This window comes from Hakea prostrata, chromosome 6 (genome assembly GCF_041222555.1).
Source record: "Hakea prostrata isolate BN-2017 chromosome 6, UWA_Hpros_2, whole genome shotgun sequence".
NCBI classification, from domain to species: Eukaryota; Viridiplantae; Streptophyta; class Magnoliopsida; order Proteales; family Proteaceae; genus Hakea; species Hakea prostrata.
Genome location: NC_142605.1, coordinates 28,479,646 through 28,504,977, shown reverse-complemented (window position 1 = coordinate 28,504,977; position 25,332 = coordinate 28,479,646). Strand labels below are relative to the sequence as shown.

The 25,332-nt window shown below is 37.9% G+C and overlaps 3 protein-coding genes and 3 pseudogenes across 4 annotated transcripts; 3 read left to right on the top strand and 3 right to left on the bottom strand.

The window, feature by feature from the left end:
* The first annotated feature begins 779 nt into the window (after positions 1 to 779).
* Positions 780 to 6,493, top strand: LOC149013085 (RGG repeats nuclear RNA binding protein A-like). Its single transcript, XM_089157843.1, has 7 exons — positions 780 to 1,224; positions 1,894 to 2,221; positions 2,328 to 2,393; positions 2,514 to 2,640; positions 3,905 to 4,063; positions 4,160 to 4,216; positions 6,106 to 6,493. Exons 1-7 carry the CDS (start codon positions 1,047 to 1,049, stop codon positions 6,286 to 6,288), a joined length of 1,098 nt encoding a protein of 365 aa, XP_089013969.1. The 5' UTR covers positions 780 to 1,046; the 3' UTR covers positions 6,289 to 6,493.
* LOC149013084 (GTP-binding protein YPTM2) lies at positions 6,439 to 11,718 on the bottom strand. The gene is made up of 8 exons (XM_089157844.1): positions 11,474 to 11,718; positions 9,979 to 10,051; positions 8,979 to 9,026; positions 8,849 to 8,896; positions 8,167 to 8,238; positions 7,928 to 8,083; positions 7,712 to 7,815; positions 6,439 to 7,498 (listed from the first exon to the last, which is right to left on the bottom strand). Exons 1-8 carry the CDS (start codon positions 11,485 to 11,487, stop codon positions 7,402 to 7,404), a joined length of 612 nt encoding a protein of 203 aa, XP_089013970.1. The 5' UTR covers positions 11,488 to 11,718; the 3' UTR covers positions 6,439 to 7,401.
* Positions 11,719 to 12,735: 1,017 nt separating this feature from the next.
* On the bottom strand, positions 12,736 to 16,936 carry LOC149013083 (monooxygenase 3-like). 2 transcript variants are annotated; one of them, XM_089159748.1, is made up of 6 exons: positions 16,567 to 16,936; positions 16,347 to 16,493; positions 15,560 to 15,625; positions 15,280 to 15,442; positions 14,597 to 14,825; positions 12,736 to 13,515 (listed from the first exon to the last, which is right to left on the bottom strand). In XM_089159748.1, exons 1-6 carry the CDS (start codon positions 16,806 to 16,808, stop codon positions 13,007 to 13,009), a joined length of 1,356 nt encoding a protein of 451 aa, XP_089015874.1. In that variant the 5' UTR covers positions 16,809 to 16,936; the 3' UTR covers positions 12,736 to 13,006. The 2 variants fall into 2 exon arrangements, with proteins under 2 accessions (XP_089015874.1, XP_089015875.1); XM_089159749.1 differs by lacking the exon at positions 16,567 to 16,936 and having other exon boundaries at positions 15,560 to 15,633; positions 16,347 to 16,437.
* LOC149013082 (cyclin-L1-1-like) lies at positions 16,880 to 18,809 on the top strand (annotated as a pseudogene).
* A 2,029-nt stretch (positions 18,810 to 20,838) lies between these two features.
* Positions 20,839 to 22,353, top strand: LOC149013081 (omega-hydroxypalmitate O-feruloyl transferase-like; annotated as a pseudogene).
* Positions 22,354 to 23,036: 683 nt separating this feature from the next.
* Positions 23,037 to 25,332, bottom strand: LOC149013080 (uncharacterized; annotated as a pseudogene).

Sequence of the window (25,332 nt, the reverse complement as noted above, 5' to 3'; positions counted from 1 at the left end):
ATTATTTAGAAGACCATTTATTTGCAAGTTGAAAAAATGATGGGAAGACCCATAAGATTTCAAATCCAAAATTTTTCTTTAATTTCCCTCTATTTTTTAACGTAGTCCTATCCAAAATGGTGGGACTTTGAAAAGAGAGTGTAGGAAAATTAATTTTGTTTTTTTAATATATATGGATTATCAGATAATTTCCAAACCTAGATACTCAAATAATCATACCTTATGGTATTCCATGGAAAAATATTAATTTCTCCCACCTTTTTTTCCACTCTAATTTTCCTTTTTTTACAAACAGAAAATCCATTATCAAAGTATGTATTCACCGTCCGATACACCAGATTTGGCCGAGATATTTTTCCCATTTTTTTTTCTTTATATTTTTCTAGTCGACTTGATAGTTTAGGGAGAATTCAGATCCTCACCCCGTCGTCCCCAATGGGTTTTCGACCACACAAAACAGTGGAGTTCACAGATGAACTTTTAAATTTTATTTTTATTTTTTTCTAAAAAGTTTTTTTTCGTGTGCCCTACTGTTTTGTGTGGTTTGGAGCTTGTGGTGTAGCACTTTGTGCTCCTCGTCAGAGAAGCTGATCCAAATTCGTTGTGGGAGGCTCACAAATCGAATTCCACGGTTGTCGACGGCCAACGACTTGGCGGCGTTAAAAGTGGCACGTTCCAAATATTTTGCAAGAAGAGGGGTATTTTTGGGATTTAGTTTTGTTTACGAGACAATGAAATCATATAATAATAAGAACCCGCAAGTGCTATCAATCAAAGAGATAAATAGGGTTTTCAGATTAGGTATCGTTCTGTATGTTCTTTGCTTGCTGGTACTTATCTCATTTCTAGCTCTTCTGTGTATCTGACATTGCGGCTAGGGTTTCTCTATCCTTTTCTTCATTTGTGAGGTGAAAGAAAGGAACCTGGCGAGGGTCATTCAAGGTTGTATCTTATAGATCTAATCGATGGAATTCAGAGAAAGCTAGGGGTTCGTTGTTGCTATTGATATCGAATCGCTCGAAGGCTTTTCAAGGTCCTGAACAGAAATGGCATCCGCGAATCCTTTTGACCTGTTGGGTGACGACGACAACGATGACCCATCGCAGTTGATCGCTAAGGTCGTCATCCCGAAGAAAGCCTTGGATCCAACCCAGGCCACTGTCCAGAATCAGCAGCCCAAGCAGGCTAAGCTTCCAACCAAGCCTGTTCCACCTACTCAGGCTGGTGAGCTTTTTTTCTTCCTCTGCCCATCTCCGTTTCTGACCTGTTCTATTAAATTAGACATGCTTGTTTTTTGTTCGCTTCCTATTTGGTATCTGTTTGTTTTTCTTTAATATATTTCGATTGAAGTGTGTTTGAGATGGTTGCTTATTTTATCATGACGTTGGTCGTAGTTAGTGATCGTTTGCTTATTTGTGTTCTTTTATGTCGGAGCCTTTAGACTTGTCGTTTAAGTGTTCGTTTCTGATGTATTCGTTTGCTTGTGAGTTCAGAGCTTTCGGTTCTGCGTGGGATGCTTTATACGGTTAATTTTTTTTATTCTTTTTTATTTTCTAAATGCCATTTTTATTGAGTCATAGTGCTGATGAGGTTCATTTAATAGATTTTTCTGGTAACCAATCGAGTGGCGGAAGTCTTTGATCGTCAACCTATTTACTTCATCATCTTTCTGAAAGATTAAGTTTAAGATAATTCACTTTTTTTTGGAGGGGTTGTGGTGGAGAGGTTGCTTGCTTATCTGTAGTGCATCGTGCACTAATTAATTATTGTTCAAATCCTCTCCTGTTTGTTTACTGTCTCTAGATTAGTGTTAAGCTATCTCATGTTAGAGAATCTATCACTTTCCTTTAGGTGATCTTTCACTCTTATTGGTTCATTATTTGTATTTCGTAGTGAGGGATGCTAAGAATGAAGTGGCTCGCGGAGGTTATGGGCGTGGGCGTGGTTTTGGGCGTGGACGTGGTGGTGGTGGATTTAGTCGGGATCGGGAAGTGGTTGACAATGAAAATACATATAGCAACAATGGAATCTCTGGAGGCTACAACGCCCCTGAAGATGGTGATGCTGGGAAAACCACCGAGAGGCGTAGCTATGGTGGACCTCGTGGGCCTTACCGTGGTGGTGGTGGCGGCGGCCGCAGAGGTGGTTTCAGCAATGATGAACCTGTTGACGGGGAGCGTCCAAGAAGGATATATGATCGAAGGAGTGGGACAGGACGTGGGTAAGTATACATTTTAATATTTATTTTCCTTGACAACTGAGTACCAACAGTTACTTTTATGTGTATTAATATTGAGTATTTTCAACCTTTGAATTATGTTCAATAGAAATGAATTCAAACGTGAAGGAGCTGGTCGTGGGAACTGGGGAACTTCCACTGACGAACTTAATCAGTGAGTAACTCGTTGATACATGAATTATTTTAGACACATGTATGGCCTTATCTGTTGCCTATGTTTTGTATCCTTCTTACCATGAACATTTTTTTTAAAACCTCCTTCCCCTTTTGATAGGGACACAGAGGAAGTTGCCAACAATGATGAAAAGAATGTGAGCACTGAGAAGCCAGGAGAAGAAGTGGCAGATGCCAGCAAGGAAAATGCTGTGAATGAGCCAGAGGAGAAGGAACCTGAAGAGAAGGTTACTAGATTTATGATTTAGTTTGATTCTTTTCTTTAATCTAAAATCCACTGCAGTTTTTTTTTGGTATCATCCTAGAGGAATTAAATGTTGATCACAGGAAAATCCCATTCATTAGGGTGTAAATTGAATAACAATGTGCTACCTGACCCACCCAGAATTCAGTGAGCTAGGATTGTTTTGTTCTTCTGACTCCCTTTACCTGTTGGCTTCTTCAGCTGAATAAGGTAGTCAGAATTATTGTTACACTCAGCATCATTTTTGACTAGTAGTGGCACGGAGTGATTATTTACTTAAAAGAAAAGAAAGGACATTTGTATCATCATTCAAATTGGATAGGTCTTGACTGGTTATTTGGTTTGATTTTTGGCTCCGGAGAGTTGTGGGAACTGAATTGAGCTGAATTGGTTCCAGTTTTCTTGTTTAGTTTTGGTTCTTTTTTGGTGGTATATGATTTGATTTCGGTTTAGGTGCTTCGTCTGTGACTCCATTAACTCTTAAGGCACACGTTATTAACTAAGATATGTTATTATATACCATTATTTTGGTACTCTAATACTAACCTTTGTATATTGTAATTATAATGTACTTGCACTAATATATAGTTATATACTAAGTATGTTAGTGTCCAAATTTGGTTGCTATTTTGGCTGTGAATGTGTTCTGAAATGCGAAATTCAAAGCTGACTGCATCTGTTGGATTTGGTTTGGCTTATTCAGTCCAGTTCCAATTTTGGTTTGAATTTAACGTCTGTACACCTAGGTCATCCTTATTGTGGCATAGTTTTATTTATTTGACCAGTAGGTGGTGCTGTTTTTGAAGTTGAAGTTTTGTTCCCTCCTTCTCTCATTGTTTGTTTGTCAAGCAATACCAACTGATGACAAGGATACTTTACTTTCAAGAGGAGTTTTTATGACAATATAGATCGACTTTATATGATCACTAGGTACTTGGCAGTGATTCAGGTTGCTACCATCGGGGGGCGGGGTGAGTGCAGAGTGTGTGTGAGGGAGTTGGGTTTGGGGAGTTACCTTTTGAAAGCAGTTTTGCAGTTTATGGCTTCTTATCTGTGTCAAAGTAATAATTTTTTGCATTCAGTCACTGTGGTCATCAGTATGGGCCACATGTGCTTTCTCAGAAATCAGATTTTTGGGACCTATGACTGTTTTCATTGTTGCACTTTCATGAATTCAGTTTTTGAGGATAAAAGTGTTTCCACTTTGGTACTGATCTTGCTTTCTTTCCTTTTTCCTGTTGATATAGGAGATGACTCTTGACGAGTATGAAAAAGTTCTAGAAGAAAAAAGGAAGGCTTTGCTGGCACTGAAGGCCGAGGAAAGGAAGGTTGTTGTGGACAAAGAGTTTGAAGCTATGCAGCCACTTTCCAGCAAAAAGGACAATAATGATATCTTTATCAAACTGGTGAAGCCAACTTAACATCCTAAATATTCTGTTTAATTCTTGTACTAAGCAGGTGGAAGCAAATGTGTTTACTTTAATTGCTTGATTTACTTTTAGGGTTCTGATAAAGATAAGAGGAAAGAGATTGCTGAAAAGGAAGAGAAAGCTAAGAAGGTATGTAGTAAATGCATAAAGTTAATCATGTATTTTACCTGCAACGTTAGTAATTTCATTTAGCATGCAAATTCAGAGGTGGCTATAGGTTGTGCTTGACATTCCTTTATAATTTGACGGCTTAGTTAAATCTCCACAATTTTTCTGTAAAAATGAAGCAAATTCAATTTATTTTGTTTTGACTTTTTGATGTGTGTGCACGATGTGAACGGAAAAAGAGGCCAACAGGACCCACAATAGCTCTAGGTCCATGCCCCACCCTCTAGGGTTATTTTTGTCCTTTTTGGTCTTTTTCCTTTTAGTTGATTTGAGTGTTTAGTTGGGTTTCTAATCTGATTGTAGAATCCCAGTTAAGTTTCTTATTTCAGTTAGAGCTAGCTAGTCTGGTGAGGAGTGTTAAGTTTAGGTCAGTCAGGTCTTTGGAATTTGATTTTCTTTTGGAGTCTTGTAAAGGCTATAAATTCTCATGCCTACCATAGTGGAAATCAGTTTTGATGAATAAAATTATTAAGAGTTCACAGTCAAGGAGGTATTGGCAGGGTTACTTTTAGGGGGACCCTGCGGTTGTCTAGCTTTCTACTTTTCCTGCAATCCAGCATTCATCTTCTGCCTTTATCAACAGATCTGGCATTTATCTTCAGTCTTCAACCTGCATATTTCATCTCAGATCAATTCCAGGTAAGTCCAGCGTCTTTCCCACCCATCACGGCCTTCCCTTCCCCTGTTTTGCTCCTGTGCAAAGCAGAATCCCCATCCTGGTGCCATCACAACCCTGTAGGAACCCTCCCCTACCCTGTGCAGACCCATGAACCCTTACCCTCCCTTTTACGATCCTTCTAGGATCATTTCCCTACTTCCCAATCCCTATGGCAGTCCTTTTACCCTCCCCAACCCGTCGGCCCCTCTGCTTCTTGCGGCAAACCAGAAAAGAAAGAAAAACTGGGGAAAAAAAATAAAAGAAAGAAAAGAAGAGGGAAAAAAGGAGAAAAAAAGAAAAAGAAAAGAAAAGGAGACCGGAAGAGAGAAGATTTCAAAGATCCACCCAAGAATTCCCCATTTAACCAACCCAACCCCACGACTGTTTCCTTCTCAACCATAAATTTTTGGAAGATACCCAACCTACTTGGATCCTTAGACCTTCAAAATTTACCCAATTAGATATCCCTTGGCCTATCAAAACCCCCAAACCCAAAGCCCAAAACCCTAATTTGCTCAAGAGTGAAAAGATCTGAAATTTCATACATAACATCCTCTTTGGCTTCCTTCACTGTGCTTCTGATGAAATTTTATTTCTTGATAGTCCTGAATTAGTGGCCTGTTTCACGTAACCTAAGTCTATTTATCCAATATTAGAGTCTCTTTGACCCATCGTATCTCATGTTTGGGCTTAATCTGGCTCGTGAACAGTCATCACAATACAGTAAACACAGTGTTCAACACCCATCTTTTTTTAATATTTAATGGAAAAAGCTGGGTGTGATGGTGGTTTGCCGTATGCTAGCAGCCTAGCACCCTTAACCTTTATGTGTCTACTTGAGGGGCGGGGGAAGTATTTCAAGACAGGCAGGGGAGAGAAAAACAGGTTGTACCAGCATACCTGTTGGGATACTATAGTTCAATAGTGCTCTCTATCGTGTGCTTACGTTGGCTTTTTGGATGGTTTTGGTTTGTATTTGTTTTTGTTCACAGATTGTTTTGGCTTGAAACTTCGACTTCATGTATGATACCTAAGTATATTTCTAGTGATTGATCTGATTATTCTTGGTTCTATTGTCTACTTCCCCTGCTGGCTACATGGGCACGTGTCTGGGCAAGTTGACCCCTGTTGATTCCATTGCATTAATGTCATTCATAGTGGACTAACTGCTATTTTTTTTACGCGTATACAGTCTGTCAGCATCAATGAGTTTCTAAAGCCTGCAGAAGGTGAGAGGTATTACAGCCCTGGAGGACGGAGGGGTGGCCGTGGAGGTCGTGGTAGGGGGGGTTTCAGTGGAGGCAGCATGACTTACAATGACGCGGCCCCTTCCATTGAAGATCGTGGAGAGTTCCCAATCTTGGGTGTCAAGTGAAACTTGGTGTCGTTCATCTTCCGGACATCGTTGGTTTTTACTTGTTTGGGTTCGCCATTTGCATTTGAAGTACTCTGGTGGCAGGATATGAGCAGGAAAAGTATTATGTTTTTCTGTATCGAGATCTGAACGTATTTATTTATGTTCTTAAAAAGTGTAAATTCTAGGATTTTTATTTCTTTCGTGGATCTTTTCTGTTGTTTTTTTCCCTTTCAAGTGACCTGTCTTACTGCTATGAATTTTGCCTATTTGATGAATATTGAGACACGAGAACCCATTCATTTACCGTCTTATTGAGGTCGAAGTTTGGTATATATGAGCTTATAGGGCACGTGTATCTTGGATCTATCTGAGTAGTTTTACATTTTTTACAATTTGGGTGTTGGGTGGCAGATGGGTTGTGCAGACAAACATCATGGTCTGTCTTAGCTAAGCCATTTAAGAGACAATTCGAGCTCCTAGAAAAAAAGAATCTCGCAACCTGCAAATTGCTTTGAGAAGTGAATGATGTTTTTGGAATTACCAGTTCCACTTAAATGCCCTTTGGTAGCGGAGTATGACATCTCGCACGCTCTCAATGAGGTTTAGGTGTCCTCTGCTGTCCTCCACTTGTCCAAAGAAATTAACCCAGATCATCCACCCAGATTAAGCATGAAGGTATTTCTTTTTTCCGCACACTCATTTGATAAGTGCTTCTTTTAACAGAACGTATTTCTGCTGGATTTTATTATTTTTATACCTTCAATGATAATTTCTACAGAGAAGAGACCGGGGTTTGAGCTTTGGCATTGATAATGTTGCTGCAAAACCTCATCAGAAGGCACACGTGTTTATAATCTAATCCAGTAGTATAAAATTTACTGCGACATGAGATGGAGATAAGAGTGGAATAGAGAAATCAAATACTAACATTGACTAACATCCTGATTTGTACAGGCCTTACAAATCAAATATTAGAAAAGAATGGAATTAAGCAACAAATCTGAGACAGCTGAAATGAACACAAGGTTGGAAGGGTGAGGAGTCTTCAATTCCACTAGGAAGGGAAAAGAACGCTAGTTTTACATGCCATAATAGGAATCAACGAACCTACGTGCACCAACAAATGCTCCTCTAAGAAGAACAGCAGCCACCCTTCTGGTTAACAGGTTGTCCCTGTAACTGCACACTGGGAGGCCTGGCATTGCTCATAGCAGGTTGGCTTGCCATCCTGCAACCAAGGAAGGAATAGAAATGAGACCCCCAAAAAAAGAAAAAAAACAAACTGAAAAGCAAAATTCTGAGGTCAAGTAAGCAATCCTTTCTATAAACCTGCCTGCGGGAAGGGGAGGGGATGGGGATGATGAGTTCAACAAGTATTCCTTAATACAAAACCCCTCAAAACCCAACCACAATTGGATAGCTAGGATTAAAGGGAAGATACCTATTCTTAATCTCAGCAGCCATAGCCATGAAAGCCTGTTCCACATTAGTAGCACTTTTTGCACTTGTTTCCATAAAGGGGATCCCAATCTCATCAGCAAATGCCTTCAGATAGGAAAACAAGAGAGTGAAAAGGGAGACAAAGTTAATCAACCGCTACATTTCTGAAAGAGAAACTTGCCACCCAGAAAGAGAATGTTGGCATGACTGGTTTTACCTTAGCTGTCTCGTAAGACACCACTTTGTTGGCAGTGAGATCAGCCTTATTTCCAACCAGAAGCTTATTGACATTTTCACTTGCATAGCGGTCAATTTCATTCAACCATTGTTTGACATTGTTGAAACTCTCCTGGTCTGTCACGTCGTACACCACCTGCCCCATAAATAAACTTTAACCATATGAGACATCTTAAATGATTTAAAACATACAGTACAGCATACAAAAGGATGACTTACTATAATCCCATGTGCACCACGGTAGTAGCTGCTAGTAATTGTTCTAAAACGTTCTTGTCCAGCAGTGTCCCACTGCATGACCCAGAAAAGCCAGAGGATTAATTAAATAGTCAGTACAAAGTAAAGATGCTTCATGACAGAGAATTAGGATGATAATAGACAGAACCTAACAACATTCCTAGCAAAATGCACCATTATGCCAAGAAGATACAAAATGTAAGGAGGAAACTGCAAGACAATAATCATTGTATGGCAAAGAAGCACCATAAGGTTTTTTTTTCCTTTTCTTCTTCCATCCTGGGTGAACAAGGAGCACCACATGGTTATCACCCTCTCAGACAACTGATGACTTGATTGCACAGAACTTAGGATCACATAGAGTGGGAGGACAAGCGTAGAACAACAAAACCGAGGAGAGGGGATTGGAAAACTGAGAAGGTCGTACAGTCCCAAGATTCATTATAAGGTAGAACTTTTACCAGCAGGAGTCTTTTAGGTGCATAAATTGCACACAGCGTGAACTCTATACAGGTCTTGTTCTACAACAAAACTTGGGGAAGAAATGAACCAGACGGTAGGATACATCTCTTCAAGAGGTCTCATTATCGGATGCATACTAAGATAATGTCAGTGAAAGAAAAGCCAGGTGTAAAATAAGAGGTCAACAGCAATAAAAACTCACGATCTGAAGTTTAATGGTTTTCCCGTCCTGCTCCACAGTACGTATTTTCTACAAAAATATAAAAGCTTCTATTAGAACCATAAATTTACATGAAAGAGAGAAAAGTTCTAATTAGGTCAAAGGTACTAACAAAATCAACTCCGATAGTACTGATGTAGCTCTCCAGATATGAATCATCCTGAAGTTGAGAGATGAAAAAGATGTTAGTGCAATATCAATGCCTGCACCTGTACTGTTAAATGTAAACAAAACTAGAAAACTGTAAACGTCAACCAATATAAAACAACAATATAGCATTTAACAGAAACAAATGAAACAACATACATGCAGAGTTAAGTTCAGTAATTTACACTTAACATGGGTCACTAAAGTAAAATCAATTTATAGAAAAACACATCTAAATTGGCATTAAAGAACATTCCAAGGCTTTAGACAAGATATGATTTTATGAAGTCAAAGCCCAAGTGCCCAATCACTCAGCTTTGATATGAAAATATCAGCACTATATAATGCTACAAGGCAGCATATGATTTCAATTTAGAAATCCAGTAGGGCATGGGAATACTACTGTATGGAGAAATAGTAATTCAAAAATTAAATTATTCTCTGTTGATTTGAGATTGATGGGGGTACATGAGAACAGAAATTGAAATTCAGATCTAAGCTGAAACTAATTTGCATTTGAAATGCACTCAACATATCTGAATTCAGAGTGAATTACATATATTTCATATTTGATCTCAGTAAACCAAAAGATACTTCAGCATTTTTCTGTACAATGGACTCGGGCCAAAAAAGGTGATGGACTTAACCAATATTAATAAGCAATAGATGGGAAAATACAAATCCTTACCAAACAGACTCCAGGGGGCAATGTTCATAGAGTAGAGTCGGAAACATTAGGAGGAATTAAGCTTCATGATTTCCTAATATATTTTTTTTGGTCGAAGATTTCCTAATATGTTAGGTATTCAGAATGAGAACTCCTAATCCTTCAAGTAGATTGTGATGACTGGCATAAGCACCCAACTTGTGGTATCAGAAAATAAATCCACACAATATCGAAGCTACCAAAGACACACTGTAACAACTAGGAAGTGATAAAATGTACTATCAATCGTTGAACTCACAGCAAATCTCAAGAGAAGGCATGACTTGCCAACACCAGAATCTCCAATAAGCAAAAGCTTGAATAGATAATCACTGCATGAGAGAAAACACAGAAGAAATAAGGTTCCTTCTTCAAAATTGAGTTATACAAAAATATTATGCTTCCTTCTATTCATTAGGAAAAAACTGTAGGACATAATAACATTTCTAATGTCCCAGAATTTATTGGTGAATTATAAAGAAAAAGAATTTGGTGGTTAGGTACCCTACTGTTCCTCAGATATTCCTCCATATCTCAAAATTGTAGGCAGCTAAGTTTGATTGAAACCAAATTAAAGTGAACCTTCTAATCTATCTTCCTGTTATTCTTCAAAATTGACATTGACAGGTTATGAAGTATTTCACATTAAGTTAGTTGGATCTCAAAATGAGGGTTAGCAAGCAAAGTGGTCATAATTTCAAATGGAAGGAAAGTTCATATTTTGATCAAAGTTATACAAGCTTCTTTACTTAATATAGCAATAGTTAAAGGAAGCCCCAGAGCATACATGGTCAAATTAATGGACACCAATTCAACATCTTAGTTAAACTGGCACCCACTGACAATATCTTGTTTGGCCATTATGAATACACAAGGACTTGCATAAAACAATCAAGCAATTGAACAAGAACAGTATAAGGGAAACCCAATTCCTAGGTGCAACAGCGTAGCCAAAGCTCTTGGCCGCCTCAAGCATCAGAATGATGGGAGTCTGAAACCAAATCAGCATGCCAACGGATGGCAACTAGAAATGACTGTAAGTATATGTACGTTTGTGATATATCATGCAAGTTTTGCTCTGACCACAGGAGTGTAAGAAATAAAAAAAGTATTTCCTGGGAGGAGTCCTTAATCTAGCTGGTAAACGTAAGGATGACAAACACAAATCACGATGAGAAAAGAAAGAAAACGAACATATGATCTGGTAATATTATAACGTTCACCAATAGCAGCCGTTTTGGGCCTTTTCACATTTGATAAGCCATTTTTGTTTTTTAAATTGCAATTCAAAATTGATCACGAAACCTGAAATCGTACAGACCAAGTGGGACTCATAAACAATCAAGGCGAAGGAGAAGAAAGAATTAAAAGAAATATGCAGATAACAGAATTCGATTATTTAAATTGCAAACAGAAGCAACAAAACTACATATTGGATCTAATACCACAATACCAAGATTTTTATTTTACCGAGAGATCGCTTCCTGGTATCCCAAAATAAGAAAGAAAAAAAAAATCACTCGCGATAACACCAACAAACCAAAAAGTGCAGGAGATCTCCAGGAAAATATACAGAACAAATAAATCTAGCTCAAGCTAGAGCAAAACTATCACGGATCTCGCAAAATTAAACCAAACAGAACAAGAAGTAAACAAATATGAGATTTTTTTTAAAAAAATGAAAATTTATCTAGCATTAACGGTTACGGAATTAAACAGTTGGGTGATTATGGGAATAGGAAACTGCAACTTACTACTCCTGATTCATGACTGGATTTTGCTGAGCAGAACTGATCTACAAGCACCGAGGGTGGTTTTGAGACCCTTCCGATTCCACGGCACGAATTCGAATATAAAACTCGTACCTTTTCTGTAAAATGATGAATACAGATTCTAAGGAGAGCGAGATTTGAATGAAAGAATAAACGTAAAGACGAAATCTAAGAAGAGCGAAATCAGAGAGAAGCGTCAACAGAGGCGAGTCTTGAGGATAAACAAAACTTCGTATGACATTAATGGGGAAGGTGGGAAGAGATGTTAAATTGATGAAACCGTTAATTTACCACATTGCCCTCTGGTCGTTTTGACTTTTGCCATGTCACCGACACATGTTCCATTCCCTTCCCTTCCCTCTATTTTGTTAAAATTAATTCCTTAACTTATATTATTACTATTATCATTGTGCTTTTTTTATTTTTATTAATTTTAATTTAGTTTTTGCAATTCCTAATATACTTTTAGGAGTTTTTGATTCTTGTAAATATTATATTTATGCAGTCTACATGGTTAGATTTATTATAGATTGATTTGAATCCATATTTTCTCTCTCATTTTTTTAGAAGATTATTACGTTTATAGATTGAACATGTGTTATAAATCTAGCCAAATGAATTAAAAAAAAAAAAAAAACTCTCTATATGGAGAAAAATGGATTAGCATGAACCAAACACATACCCCTTAAATGCCTCGAAATATTAAACTTCTTCTCAAAATGGACAAAAAATAATAAGAGAAGATATCTATATAGGTATAAAGTATCCTAAAATATATTTTGATAGTAAAGAATCAATGTTTAGCTTACTTATGAAAATTTCTTTTTGGAAAGATTATTGTTGTAAACTTAAAAAGAATTTGACTGCCATTTGAGAAAACTTGTTTGATAGAAAATTGATTTTTAATGGCCTACACTGCATTCCTTTGAAGTGTGAATTGTCAAAATCTAAACGATTCAATATCTTCCCGATTTAGTTCACCCATTAGGCCTCTCCTAGATAAGTCCTTTTCGAAATTGAATTCTTGATATAGTGCCTCCTTTTCGGAATTAAATTCTTGATCTAATGCCAATTTCGATAATAAATATTAAATACTTGATCAGTGTGTAAAAGTTTTGAAGCTAATGAAATGAATTAAGTTAAGCCTTTTAACCAATTACATAACAATTACATAATAGGCTAGTGCAATCTAATGTCCATGCACCAAAATAGTCCCCTTAGACACATAACAAGTTGACAATAGATGGTCACAACAATGATTATTTCCTTATTCATTCACACACACAAGCACCTGATATGAACAGTAAAATTTTCACTTTACATCTTTCCGTATAACAGAGGAATAAGCAAGTTCCCGGGCTTTACAAACTGCAAGCCTGTATGTACTTCTAACATAGAACAATTCAAAATTCACTATATAATAGCCTGAAAGAAGAACTTTGGCTGCTGTACATGACTTTTGTATTGAATCTTCCCCAATATCAGGTTCCATTGACAGGAATCACTCTCATGGTTCTAGTTCAAAGGCTCAACGGTGAAATTTGTATGCTCCAACAATGGGCGCAACCGAACTAGCTTAGGCACAACAATGCTATTCCGGACATCACAAACTACTGGATTCTCCCACTGCAGAAGTGCTCCAACAAGGTTTGCACGTATTGTTAAGGGAAAAATACGAGGCCACCTCTCGGTGGTGTATAATCTTAAAGCATCATCCACAGATGTATGTCTAGACTTCAGCGCACCAGCTAGTTTTGTTGACAGAACTATGGCATCCTCCAGTGCACAACAGCCTCCTTGCCCAAGATTGGGAGTCATGGGATGCCATGCATCACCCACCAGCACAACTCCAGCAGCTGAAGCTGAAGGGCTTACGATCGGCCACAACCACCGGTCCATCAGAGGTGTCCTACTCAAGGTGTCCTCGGCGCTCATGTCTATGACATTTAACAGCTCTGATGGCCAGCCTTTGATCATCTCTCGAGCTTGCTTCTTCAAAATAGAAGGATCACTGATCCTTGGACCTGGTATTCAATACATTTTAGTTTATCACACAAACATAACCACAAAATGAAGGTGTCCAAACAACTTCAGGTTCAAATGAGGTTTAGTTCAGTTTTGGATATTGAGAGTTTAATTTCTCTCCTCTCCCTTCTCGATTAGCGCAGTAGGCTGATGAGCTCAAGCAATATGCAAAACCAAAATGAGACCAGCTTGTCAGGAATGGGGTTCATAAGAGGTTTAGTTCAGTTTCGGATATAGAGAGTTTAATTTCTCTCCTCTCCCTTCTTGATTAGCACAGTAGGCTGATGAGCTCAAGCAATATGCAAAACCAAAATGAGACCAGCTTATCAGGAATGATTTTCAAGCATAGGATCATTACAGGTCAGGTTATTTTCAGCATTACTGAATTAAAAATGGGCAGGCACAATATCTACACTAAAAGGCATAGATGTAACTAGTTGAAAGCTATGCATTTTTTTATGGTTACATTTGCTAGAGCCATTTTAAACCTACCAGTGGCTCATTTAGGTCCCTAAAACTAAGCCAAATCACCAATCCATATCCTTGAATGTTCGAAGGTAAACATTGTACATGTCCATACCATCTCAAATGACTTTTTCATGATTTATCATATATCAGAGTTATCTTAAATTAGCTTTAATTTGTTAATTTCTGATTTTATCTTTTCTAAATTAAATGTTGTTAAGCTCAAAATTCTCATTTCAGCAATAAATAATGTCTGTTTATATGTTTTTGTCCTACTAAGAAATTTTCCTCTTAATTATTTAAAGAATTGTGTAAACACTTTAGGCACACCTCCACTTCATCATTCTTATCCTAATTCCTTGTCCAATACGATCCTTTATTTTAAACTTCACCAAATTCAGCTGTTTAATTATTCCTGCCAGTCACACTGGGATTCATCAACACCCCCCCCCCAACCCTCCAAAAAAAAAAAAAAAAAAAAAATCAGCGGTTGAAAAGGTGTCTCACATAAAAAACCATAAACAGTTCATCAAGAAAACAAAATGGCAAAGTAATTTTGCTGCTTTTATCATTACACCAAACTTCCAATTTCAAGATAAGATGCAGTACACAGACCTGGCGATGGGCTGTTGAAGCAGATGAACCAATAGACTTTTGTGGGTGAAACCGGAACAAATCCAGCACGCAATCCCCTTCCATAGACATAATTCACCCTGGGTTCAAATGGCTGGCCATTGGGGTAGAATCCAAGTCCACGGAAGGCATAGTGTCCAGCATAACGGGGCTCCGAGAATCCCATCCATTTTGCTATTGTTGATCGGATGCCATCACAACCAATAACAACCTGTTAGAGGTTTAAAATGATTCTGAAAATCATCAACTATGTAGTATAGCTATTGACTAGAGCAGGAAAAAAACCATCAAACCTTTGGACAGGGGATAAGCAGCTTGGACCATGATCATTTGGTCACGGATAGTTAGAAACCCAACAATTTTACTGCAGATTGCAAATATGTTTCCTAGTTTGGAAGGATTTCGGTGGCAGCTTTCCAATTCCACTGTGTGTGTGACCCTATATTCTATGTCCTTGCTAAACCATTTTATGGGTTACCAACCCCAACCCCCAACTGGTTCCCCAAGTCTAACTCTGGTTTTTAAAGAGACATAAACTAAGCTGGCTAGATCAATTGTTATACTAATTATTTGTGAAAAGCAAAAGAAAACTAAACTGAAAGATCAATCATAAAATGTGAAAGAGGTAAGACTTTTACTGGTCACCATGAAGATGTGGAAGGTACCTTTGCAAGTAATTGTGTCCCATCGACAAGTTCCAAGAGAGTTTCACCTGTCCCAGCTTTTGCAATCTTAGCTAGCTTAGAAGAAAAACAGATTGAATCTGATGGCAAACGATTGGCAAGAGTCTCCAGAAGTATCCTCCTTTCCACAGCGCGGACTTCTTGGCTGTTGTAAGAGACAGAGATAAGATGAGCCTCAGATTGCCAGAGGATAGGAAAAACATAGGAAGGATATCTAAAGTTTCACTGAGTGCAAAATGCATTACTGAGAAAGATCTATTACCCTTCAGCTTCCTCTCTGAACTTGAAGGAACGCAGTTCCCTTCCATCTTCTGACTTTACCACCATCCTGCACAGCTGATACCATCCAGAAGGTGAGACAAACACGACTCAACAAAACAAATATTAAATAATCTCCTATTCCTAGTTTTGCAAGACAGAATGAAACAGAAACAGCTATTTTCTTAAGATGACGATGATGAAGAAACATCAAAAGTTTAATGATATCAATTACCACCATGGATATGTGGATTAACGTGTATTTATACAGGTGCCACCCTCCACAGGATAATTTTCTGATATTATACCTCCTTGGGAGAAAATAACTGGTTTAATTCATACGTTGCTAGCCTGATCAGTGATTTTCAAGAAGCAAGCTGCTGCATTTGTGTTTGAAACACCATTTACATCCTTTCATTTGCAACCTAGGTTTTATCTTTAAGTGGTGTTATTTCTTTGTTCTTTTGATGAATCTCTCTAGTAGTATTATCTTATATGCTTAGCATGCCGGAACACATTAGATGTTATGATTTCATCTAAATTTCCATTCAACAGTACAGTAGATACCATGAGTTTACTCGCTTGGAGTACAGTTAATTTACACGAACAATGTGAGTCACCCCATATGCAAACAACAAGAGTGTAAACAACTTCATAGGAGTTCAAAATCAACAAATTAGCTACCATGTCGGCAACCACCTAAGATTGTGAAAAACCAACCACCAGTGGTATGGAGCTATTAAAAATAAAAGCATCTTATAGAAAATATGATATTAAAACCGGAATTTTACCCTTGGATTTCAAGAAACTGGGTCCTGAGTTCATCAGCAACCCCAAGTGCATCCAACACGCTCCATCCATTCTTAAAGAGCGTCAGTGAGGTTCCACCAGTTCGAAGTGACTCCGCTTGCTCCAGCACCAATGACCGGACTCCAAGCCTAATAAAGTGTCCAATTCATAATTTCCAAGAAAACGCACATCCAAATTTATAAGGGTTTAGGGTGAACAGACCTGTGAAGAGACAATGCGGTTGCAAGACCTGCAATTCCAGCACCCACGATGACAATGTCCTCCTTTCGAACATTTGGACGAGCTTCAACAAGAGAAGAATAAATACTGCCCCTTCTTTTGGTCCACGATTGAAGCAGGTATCTTCTCTGCACAGGTGTTTTAGCCTGGAAGTGAAACGCGGGAGAAGAATAAGGAGAGACAGGTGAATGCAAAAGCAGAGGAGTTGAAATGGTAATAGCCATGGAAAAGCTCTGCTTCGTCGCCTATTTGGTGATCAAACGGGATAAATGAGAGTGAAAATGAAGAAGTAGCCATGGAAACAAGTGGCGTATATGGCGACGTTTGGAGCTATGAGAGCCGCTGGTAATAGTTCCCCAGGAAGATAACAAGAAAGAAAGAGTGGTCGAGACTTGAAAGCGTAGCCCTTTGCGTCGCAACTTCAGTGGTGAAGTGACATTCTCGGTGCAAGTTAGTGTCAAAACACTGGGAAAAAAAATAAAAATCCACAGCCGTGTACTTTTTATATGGTACAAGAGGAAAAAAAGAAAGAAAAAAAAAAAAAAACTTTTTTATACAAAATAACATAATGAGTTTTTAAGTTTAATTTTAATTTTAAAAATTCCAAAATAACTTTATAGTTTCTTTGCTCAATAAGTTATTTGGCACATAGTCAAACCCAGTAGACAATTTATTTTGAAATGTGGCCATTCTGAAGAATTCCCTGCCCATATGAATGACCAACGGATGCTCCAGTTTCTAGTGACAAATAACCATTAAGTGTCCAGACACTAAATTGTGTTGTTTGGAACACTATTCTGAAGAATGAGAAAGAGGTCAGAGGTTTTGGGGACTTTTCTTTAACCTTAGGAGGTCGACCATCCACAGCTCTGCCTATGGAAAGCTCGTGCTTGTATTTCTAGCCCCCATGGCTTGAACTATTGGTTTTACTCCCTTTCTGTGTAACATTGTTTAGTTCATCATGATAGTCATATCACAACTGTGTTGCATTTTAATATGTTTGTCAATATTTTTAGTGTAGCAGTGTATAATTGATTTCTTGTAGGGTTGACCAAATTTTTTATTTCACTTTTACCAAACTTGCTTTGCTTCAAGCTTTCATGTCTGAATTTTTCCTTCCATGAATTATTTTGAGCAGCCTCCGAACGACCTTGTGTGCTAGATTCAAGAGTGAAGTTGTGGTTTGTGGTGTTGTATATGTGGCTGCTCGAAGATTCCAGGTACCACTTCCTGAGGAACCCCCATGGTAGAAGGTTTTAAATGCAGAGAAGTCTGCGATTGATGAAGTCTGTAGGGTTTTAGCACACTTATACAGTCTTCCTAAAGCAGCATGCATACCTGTGTGTAAAGATGGGGATTCATTCAAAATATCAAGACAGACAACAGACCCACAAAGGCAGAAAAATTCTGAGGTGAATTACGATCTTATGCTTCATTCTCATCCTTTGCAAGATGATGGAATTTAAGTTTATTCTACAACATTGTATTGATGAAACTTACACTATCAGTGATTTTTATCCTTTGGTTAGGAAGGAACACCAAATGGACCGGTAGCTAATAACGATACATCTAGTCTCAAGGTTGTACCTGCTGTTTCCAATCAAGACACCGGTGCTTTGAAGGGTGCAATTCTAAAAGCAGCCATTGAAAAATTAAAAGAGTCCAAGAAAAGTGATGAAGACTAAGAATATCTTAATTGATGAAGTGATGAGAGAAGAACCTCCATTGAAGTCCAAGGCTGAGCACAGACAGGAGGCAAGTGGAGAACGGAACAGAGAGGACAGGGAGAGATCAAAAGCTCAGGACCGTGAGAGGGTAAGAGATGGAAGGGATTCTGACAGGGAAAGGGAACTGGAGAAAGAGTTGGAAAGAGAATGGGAAAAATTCAAGGATAGAAGTCATCGTTCAAAGGACTAGGGAAAAGATTCAGGTTATCCAAGCTACCTTTATTTCTCATGCTGTATTGTGTTTTGAACATTCTTCTTTGATATGCCTAATTCTTAAGCTATGTTCTGTGTTTCAGGGGGCATTTAGAGAAATCAAGACACCATTCATCACGAGGTATGTATGTGTTCTGCCATTGTTTTATGATGCATAGAATTTTCTTGAAGGAGGATTGATCCATCTGAGTCTGTTTATTTGTTATTTTAGATTGTGGCCGCGACCATAGCTCCTCTTATTCATCCCATGAGAAGGATCAACACAGACATCATCCATACGCTTGAACCAGAAATATTCTTTGCCTTTTGACTACTGGGTTTGCAGCTTGAGTACCTTCAAACTGTATACTGTTTGGATGTCAAAACCATCAATATGGAAAATGCGTGGTGAAAGTGTTGGGAGCATCCAATGAGATTTCTTGATCATGTAGGGGAATTGGTATATTGGTTTAAGAGGTTCATTTAATGATTGAATCATCAATACAAAGCTTGGCAAATTGCTGCCCCTGGATATTTTAATAGCAAAAGTGCATAACTGGTTATTCTCATTCTATTTGTGCTAAGTTTACATGTTTGAGCCGGGAATGAGCTGTTAACAGTTTCTTTTGCTTACAATTTTCAGTTGCAAAGAATATATTTGTAATGGATGAATGCCCATTGAAATCTTTCTCTAGTTTTGTTCTCATCAAACCTTCTTTCTTTTTCTTTGTTACAGAAAACAAACTTTCTTTACTGTTTATTTAAACCATCTCTATTTTCAATCAAAATCTCAATTTTTTTATTGAAAGCTTTGCATTTCAAGGTGGGTAGGGAAAAAAAAAATTGGATTGAATAAAACCAGAACTCGTCTATTCCACGGGTATGTTTGGATGGCTATGACCACCATTGGCATGTTATGTTTTGGTAATATATATAACACCAATTCAATTTCCCGAATTTTCCGACCCCCAAAAAAAAAAAAAAAAAAAAGAAAAAGAAAATCAGTTTCCTGAACATATAATCACATTTGTCGCATCCAGATCGTTGTTCAGAACCTTGGATGATTTATTTTCCACTGTGCAGCTTACGCAATTCCTTGTGTTTGGTTTAATCACGTTCACTTATGGCTGTTTAAGTGCTCATCGATCTCCTCAGTCGATTAAAAACTGGAATGTCTTTTTTGACCACTCCTAAGTCCTACCCACCAAAATATGAATTGTTATTGTGGTTAGTAGTTGGAGATTAATCTCTTTATGCAAGACAAAATTAGTAGGGTAGGGTCCTGATCCATCATTGCTTGCTGATAACTTGGATGATCAGAAGAATCCTCCATCCAGGTATAAAAGACTTGGCAGTAAAAGAATTATTGCTTATGCTGCTGCTGCTAATAATACCTTTCATTGGCTTTCTTGCAAAACTGGCTGCAGAGCAGAAATTGCCCACAGCTCAACATAGAAAGAATGAAAATGTTAGCTAGGTTAAAAACTTGAGTTAGTTGCCAATCATTATTCATAGATTACACATTTTCAAGGCATAAATTACGGCATTTGATCTCCAAGGGATGCATGGAAAGCTGATAATTTCTCAAACATATATAATATAGCATATGAAAGCCAGGGTGTTAAAAGGGTTGGCATGTCCAATCTGAGAGGAACATCAGTTGGGGATTTTCTAGACTGGACACAGAATCCATGACGTATAGGCAATACCTAAGCATTATGTAAACGCAATTTATGATAGTTGGTCATGGAATATCTTAGATGGAGACAAATTTAAAAGTGAACCAGTCAATTTACATATTTTTCTATTTTGAAGTATTTATTTTCATATACAAAATATACCAAATTAACAAAGTCAATGTCTTGCAATCAAGATGAATCCACAGGTTTCAAATCCACAGATTCAAGGTAATCAAAATAATTTTTCAGGATGATATCTGCAGATTTCATTGCACAGATTCAAGTAATAAAACAGTTTTTCATAATGAATCCACAGATTTTGTTTCACCAGATTCAAGTAAAAGAAGTTAATTTTATGAACCATGAATCCATGGATTTGAAATCCCATTTCATTTCAAATCCATGGATTCGGGAAACCAAACAGACTCTTAGTTACTCAACTTGTCTCAACTAGTTTCGTCTTTTCAAAGGCTTTCAAGAGTCCTTCACTCCGGTTGTATGAGTGTGTCACAGTGCCCAAACCAGTCCCCATTCCCATTCATCGAGCTACAAAGGTGATGCAAACCTTTGCTTGTGCAAATAGCTACTACGATTGATAGATTAAGCCACCAAAGATAGCTTACAGTAAGGCTATCTGCAGGTTGGAGGGCAACTCAATGGAAGGTTCATATGAAACTGGAGAAGCACTTACAATAACATAGTTTAAGCCTGATCTTGTTCGCCCAACAATAAAGACTTAATTTAATGATGGACTATATTAATTGTTTCCTGCAGATAAGCTTACCAATGGGTCCTGTATATGTTATATTTGGCTTCCAGATGGATGCAATGAGGACGGAGAATCCCTGTGATTCTGTGAAACAATCAAACAAGCTTTGGCTAAGGCATTAGTTCATTTTTATCCATTTGCAGGGAGTCTTGTACAGAACCCAGACAGGAGAAGGTGTATCATTTGTTGAAGGAGTTGCAAATTGCAATCTTCGTGAGTTGGGTGATTTTACAGTCCGCAATCTTGCAATACACAGTTCATATTCCCAGTGAATCAAATAACCTTTTCGATATGCCAGTGCTTACAGTACAGGTAATCTAGAGACATTCTTTGCTTAGTTATATCTGCTGAGGTTCTACATATACGAAAGGCAGAAGTAACAATCTTACATTGGAGGCTAGTAACCAGATGTGAAGATCTATAGGTAGTTAGAGACCCTCTCTGTATTAGATCAAGTTGATTTCATAATTGAGGCATTCTATGATGTAGTAGATTTTTTGTCATTTAGGTGACAAGGTTCCGTTGTGGAGGCTTCGTTCTTAGGTGTGTTCTGAACCATTGCATTAGTGATGGAACCTCATTTTTGAAGTCATGGGCAATTGCTAGAGGCTTAACCTTAATGTTCATCCACTTTTAGATAGATCTATACTGAAGCCAAGACAACCCATTAAGATTAAACATAAGCATGATGATAGTATTTCTCCAATGAGTGAAAATTACTCAACATTTCCCATTTTATGTCGAGATGAACATTCAATATTCAAATCCTTTGCTTTTGATCTCGAAAAACTGATGCAACTAAAGGAAATTGGGATGAAAGATGGAACCATAAAGATTGCCACAGATTTTAGTGATCATGACATTTATATGGTGTGCATGGACCAAGGTCCTCAAAATGAACCCTTCTGAGCCTTCAAAGCTTTTATTTGTTGTTGATAGAGGGCATCGAATGGGTCAATCTTTTCCAGAAGGGTACTTTGGCAATGTCATTCTGATGACAAGTTGTGAATGTAGTGCAGGAGAGTTATTTGAAAAGCCATTGTCATTTGCAGTTGATTTGATCATCAAGGCTCTCAAATTGGGTCACATTCGATCACCGAATGACTACCTGGAATATATTGCATCTATCATGGACAACATAGAAGCAATAAGAACCGATTTACTACTAAATAGAGCATTTATAGGCAACCAATGGTCTAGATTGCTTTCCTATGATATTGATTTTGGTTGGGGAAGTGCCCAGCAAATGAGAAATGTATGTAAGCAGAAGGAACTAGTAGTTGTCCATGCCCAGAGAAAAGAGAGTAAGAACAAGATCCTAACACTGGGTCTGCTTCCTTCAGATATGAAAGCTTTTGAGGAGATTATGCAGTCAGAGATGGGAATGCGATCATATATCTAATTCTATTGTTGATCAGCACTTACTTGTGGCTCTACTCGTAGAATAAAGAAAATATAATGTTTCATCTAAAGTAGTGACTAGAATTCCCATGGCTTCTTTTGGTCATTCATGTGATTATTCCAATATCAGTAAACATATAACCTGAATGCAAGAAGCCTGATGCTGAAATGATAGTCCATATTTAGGATCACCAGCAATTTCTGATTCAAATAGTTGAAATCTGAAAGAGCCTGGAAAATCAACTGGTTAGGGCTAAGGGTGCTAATCAGTTCAGTTTTGGTTTCTTGTATACTGGATTTCTCTGTAAAAACTGGAATTGAAGGAACACCATCATACTTTATTCTTGTCAAAGCAATGAGGATCAGACCATTGTGAATGTCAATGTCAGCAGAACAGAGTGATGTTAATGGTAGAATACGCTTGCAATTAAGACCATCTTTACTGCATTAGCAGTGCAAGATCCCGGTTCCGTTATTCTCCAGAGTATTTTATCTGGCTTTATGGAGGAAAAGAAATATACGATATCTAAGGTTTGCAAAACCATACAAGTAAAATTAAAGCTTAGACATACTTAAAAAGGAATAATTGAAAAAGAATAGAGACAATAGCTTTCTTTCATTGGAGCTGAAAAATAATTTCATCATTCACTTCTAATGAAAAAAATGAGAAGACAAATAAAGATATCAGACAACTCTAATAGCCCCACCGAAATTGGACGACTGAGAAGCCAATTTGTCTCGGTCAGGTGGTTGATTTGGTGTAACACTCAAACCTAGATCAGTGTTCACAGTAGATGAAGCCCCAGGATCTGTCTGAGATGTACATTGTGGGAGTGGAGGTAAGGGATTGACAGGCAACTGCGATGGAATGAGTGCACAAGTAGCAAGGTTGTTGGGAGCTTTAGATCTGTATGGATAGCCTTGGTTGGGATAATTCATCAATGGGATGTAGGATACTGTTGGAACAATTTTAACTGCTGGATAGTTCAGTCTCATGCCACCAAATCCCGCCTGTTTAAGAAACCAAAGATTAGTATAACAACATAGAAGAAAAGGAAAAGACAAAACTTATTACATTCTTCAGATTTTCCTCAGTCATTGAGGCTTGCCTAATAAATTTTGGTCACTTTAGATCATGTTCAGATACAAGACATTGTTTATTCTTGTCAAAGCAACGGGGGCAAGATGAAAATTGAGAAAAGGGAAGATGGTTAGCAGTTAATTCATACCGTATATGGGATCTGGTTGAGATTGGGAGAACCAGAAGTTACAGATACTGGGCTGATTGGTGGAGATTCTAATCCTAGACCAGCAACTTGAGCTGTAATTTGAGCTGAAACACCTGCCTGAAGCATAAAATATAAGCAACATTACTCAATGACAGGGCAAATAAAAATCTGTTTCAATTGACAATTCCACCTTATTGGAACTAATTACTAATGACCATGAGAGTAAGCTTATTCTCTTTTGTAACTATATCATGACAGAATAGGTGTACCTTCTCTGAGGTTTCATTAGTACTTGGAAGAGGCAAAGATGGTTCAGTTGGGGAAGTCGGGCCCTGTATGTCCAGCACTTCAAAATTAGTACTTTGAAAATTCAACACAAATATAATGGGAAGAAAGGAGGGAGGGATCAGGGTTAAAGCTATTGAAATTCATCGATGAAGGAATAAGGAGATTTTCAATTAAAATAGGATGAAGGGATATTGAATTACATTTTTTATGGCCACATCAAAGAGGCTTGATCGTCGCTTCCTCTTGTTGGATAAAGTCTGCCTGAGAAAATATTTCTGAGCATGGCTAGCAACCTGGGTTGGTGTTCGCGTAGTCACAAAGTTCTTTGAAATTCCTCTCCAGTCACCTTTCCCAAGTTTCTCTAATCCTGCTAGAAAAATTCGGTGTTCTTCCTCTGTCCATGGCACTCCTGAGGGAAAGAAAGAAATTAGTGTTTCATAAGAAAGCTACAGAACACTCAATCCCATCACCATTTTAAACAAGAAGCAATGAGATCAACGAACAGTACCTAAGTTTGGAAGGGAAAGGTTCTCATGCTCTCAAAACAAAAAATTTGGTTTCCTTTCAAGGGACCATATCCTACTCCATACCAATAAAAATTTGAGGATTTCTGCTTCTTACTTTATTTGTTCTCACCACACCTGAGGATTGTTTTATAAGACTTGAAGAACCAGGTACAAGAACTTTCTTAACCCAACTATAGCTGGTTTTCAATCCCGACTGTTGTCAACTGTTGACAATCAAAATAAGGATAGGAAACCTAGTTATGCATATACCCATTTAGTAGTGCTTGATGAAGATTGATTGAAATGAGAAGGCCGGGGTTTGGTGCAATGGTAAAGTTGTTTCATTATGAGCAAGTGATCGTGGGGTTGAGTTTGGAAATAGCATCTCTTTTATCAATTTATCATATGAACATAGCCTACAAAAACCCATGAAGTGAGACTGGATTGTCTAATGAAGACAGAAATGGATAGATAGACTCACAATCATATTTTCAAACATGTACCCTACAAGAACCACCATCAAACTATATACGGGATGGAGAGAAAAACACTCCAAAACCCATGAGAACCACCATCAAAAGATAAGAAATATGAAGAGTAATTATCTCCTTATTCTGGAAATTCAATTATAAAGAAGAAAGAGTTTTAAGGGATGAAACAAAGAAGTACCCCTTTTCCTTTCATTGGTGGTGGGTCTTCTTGTATTAACAGGTCCATCTGACAGATACCCAGGATCAGAAGAGCCCTGATCGACCGGGCATGACCTCAAGTTCTCCATACTCATACTCTTCTTCATACTCTCCTCCACTATTTTCAAAATCCTGACACCAAAAAGCTTCATCCCTACCTTCTCATTACATGTCCTTGAATTATGTCCATTGTTTCCACAATGTGAACACTTCCTACTCGATTCCTTCGCCATGCCCATCTCTCCCTCCCTCTTAACTCCTCCTTGTC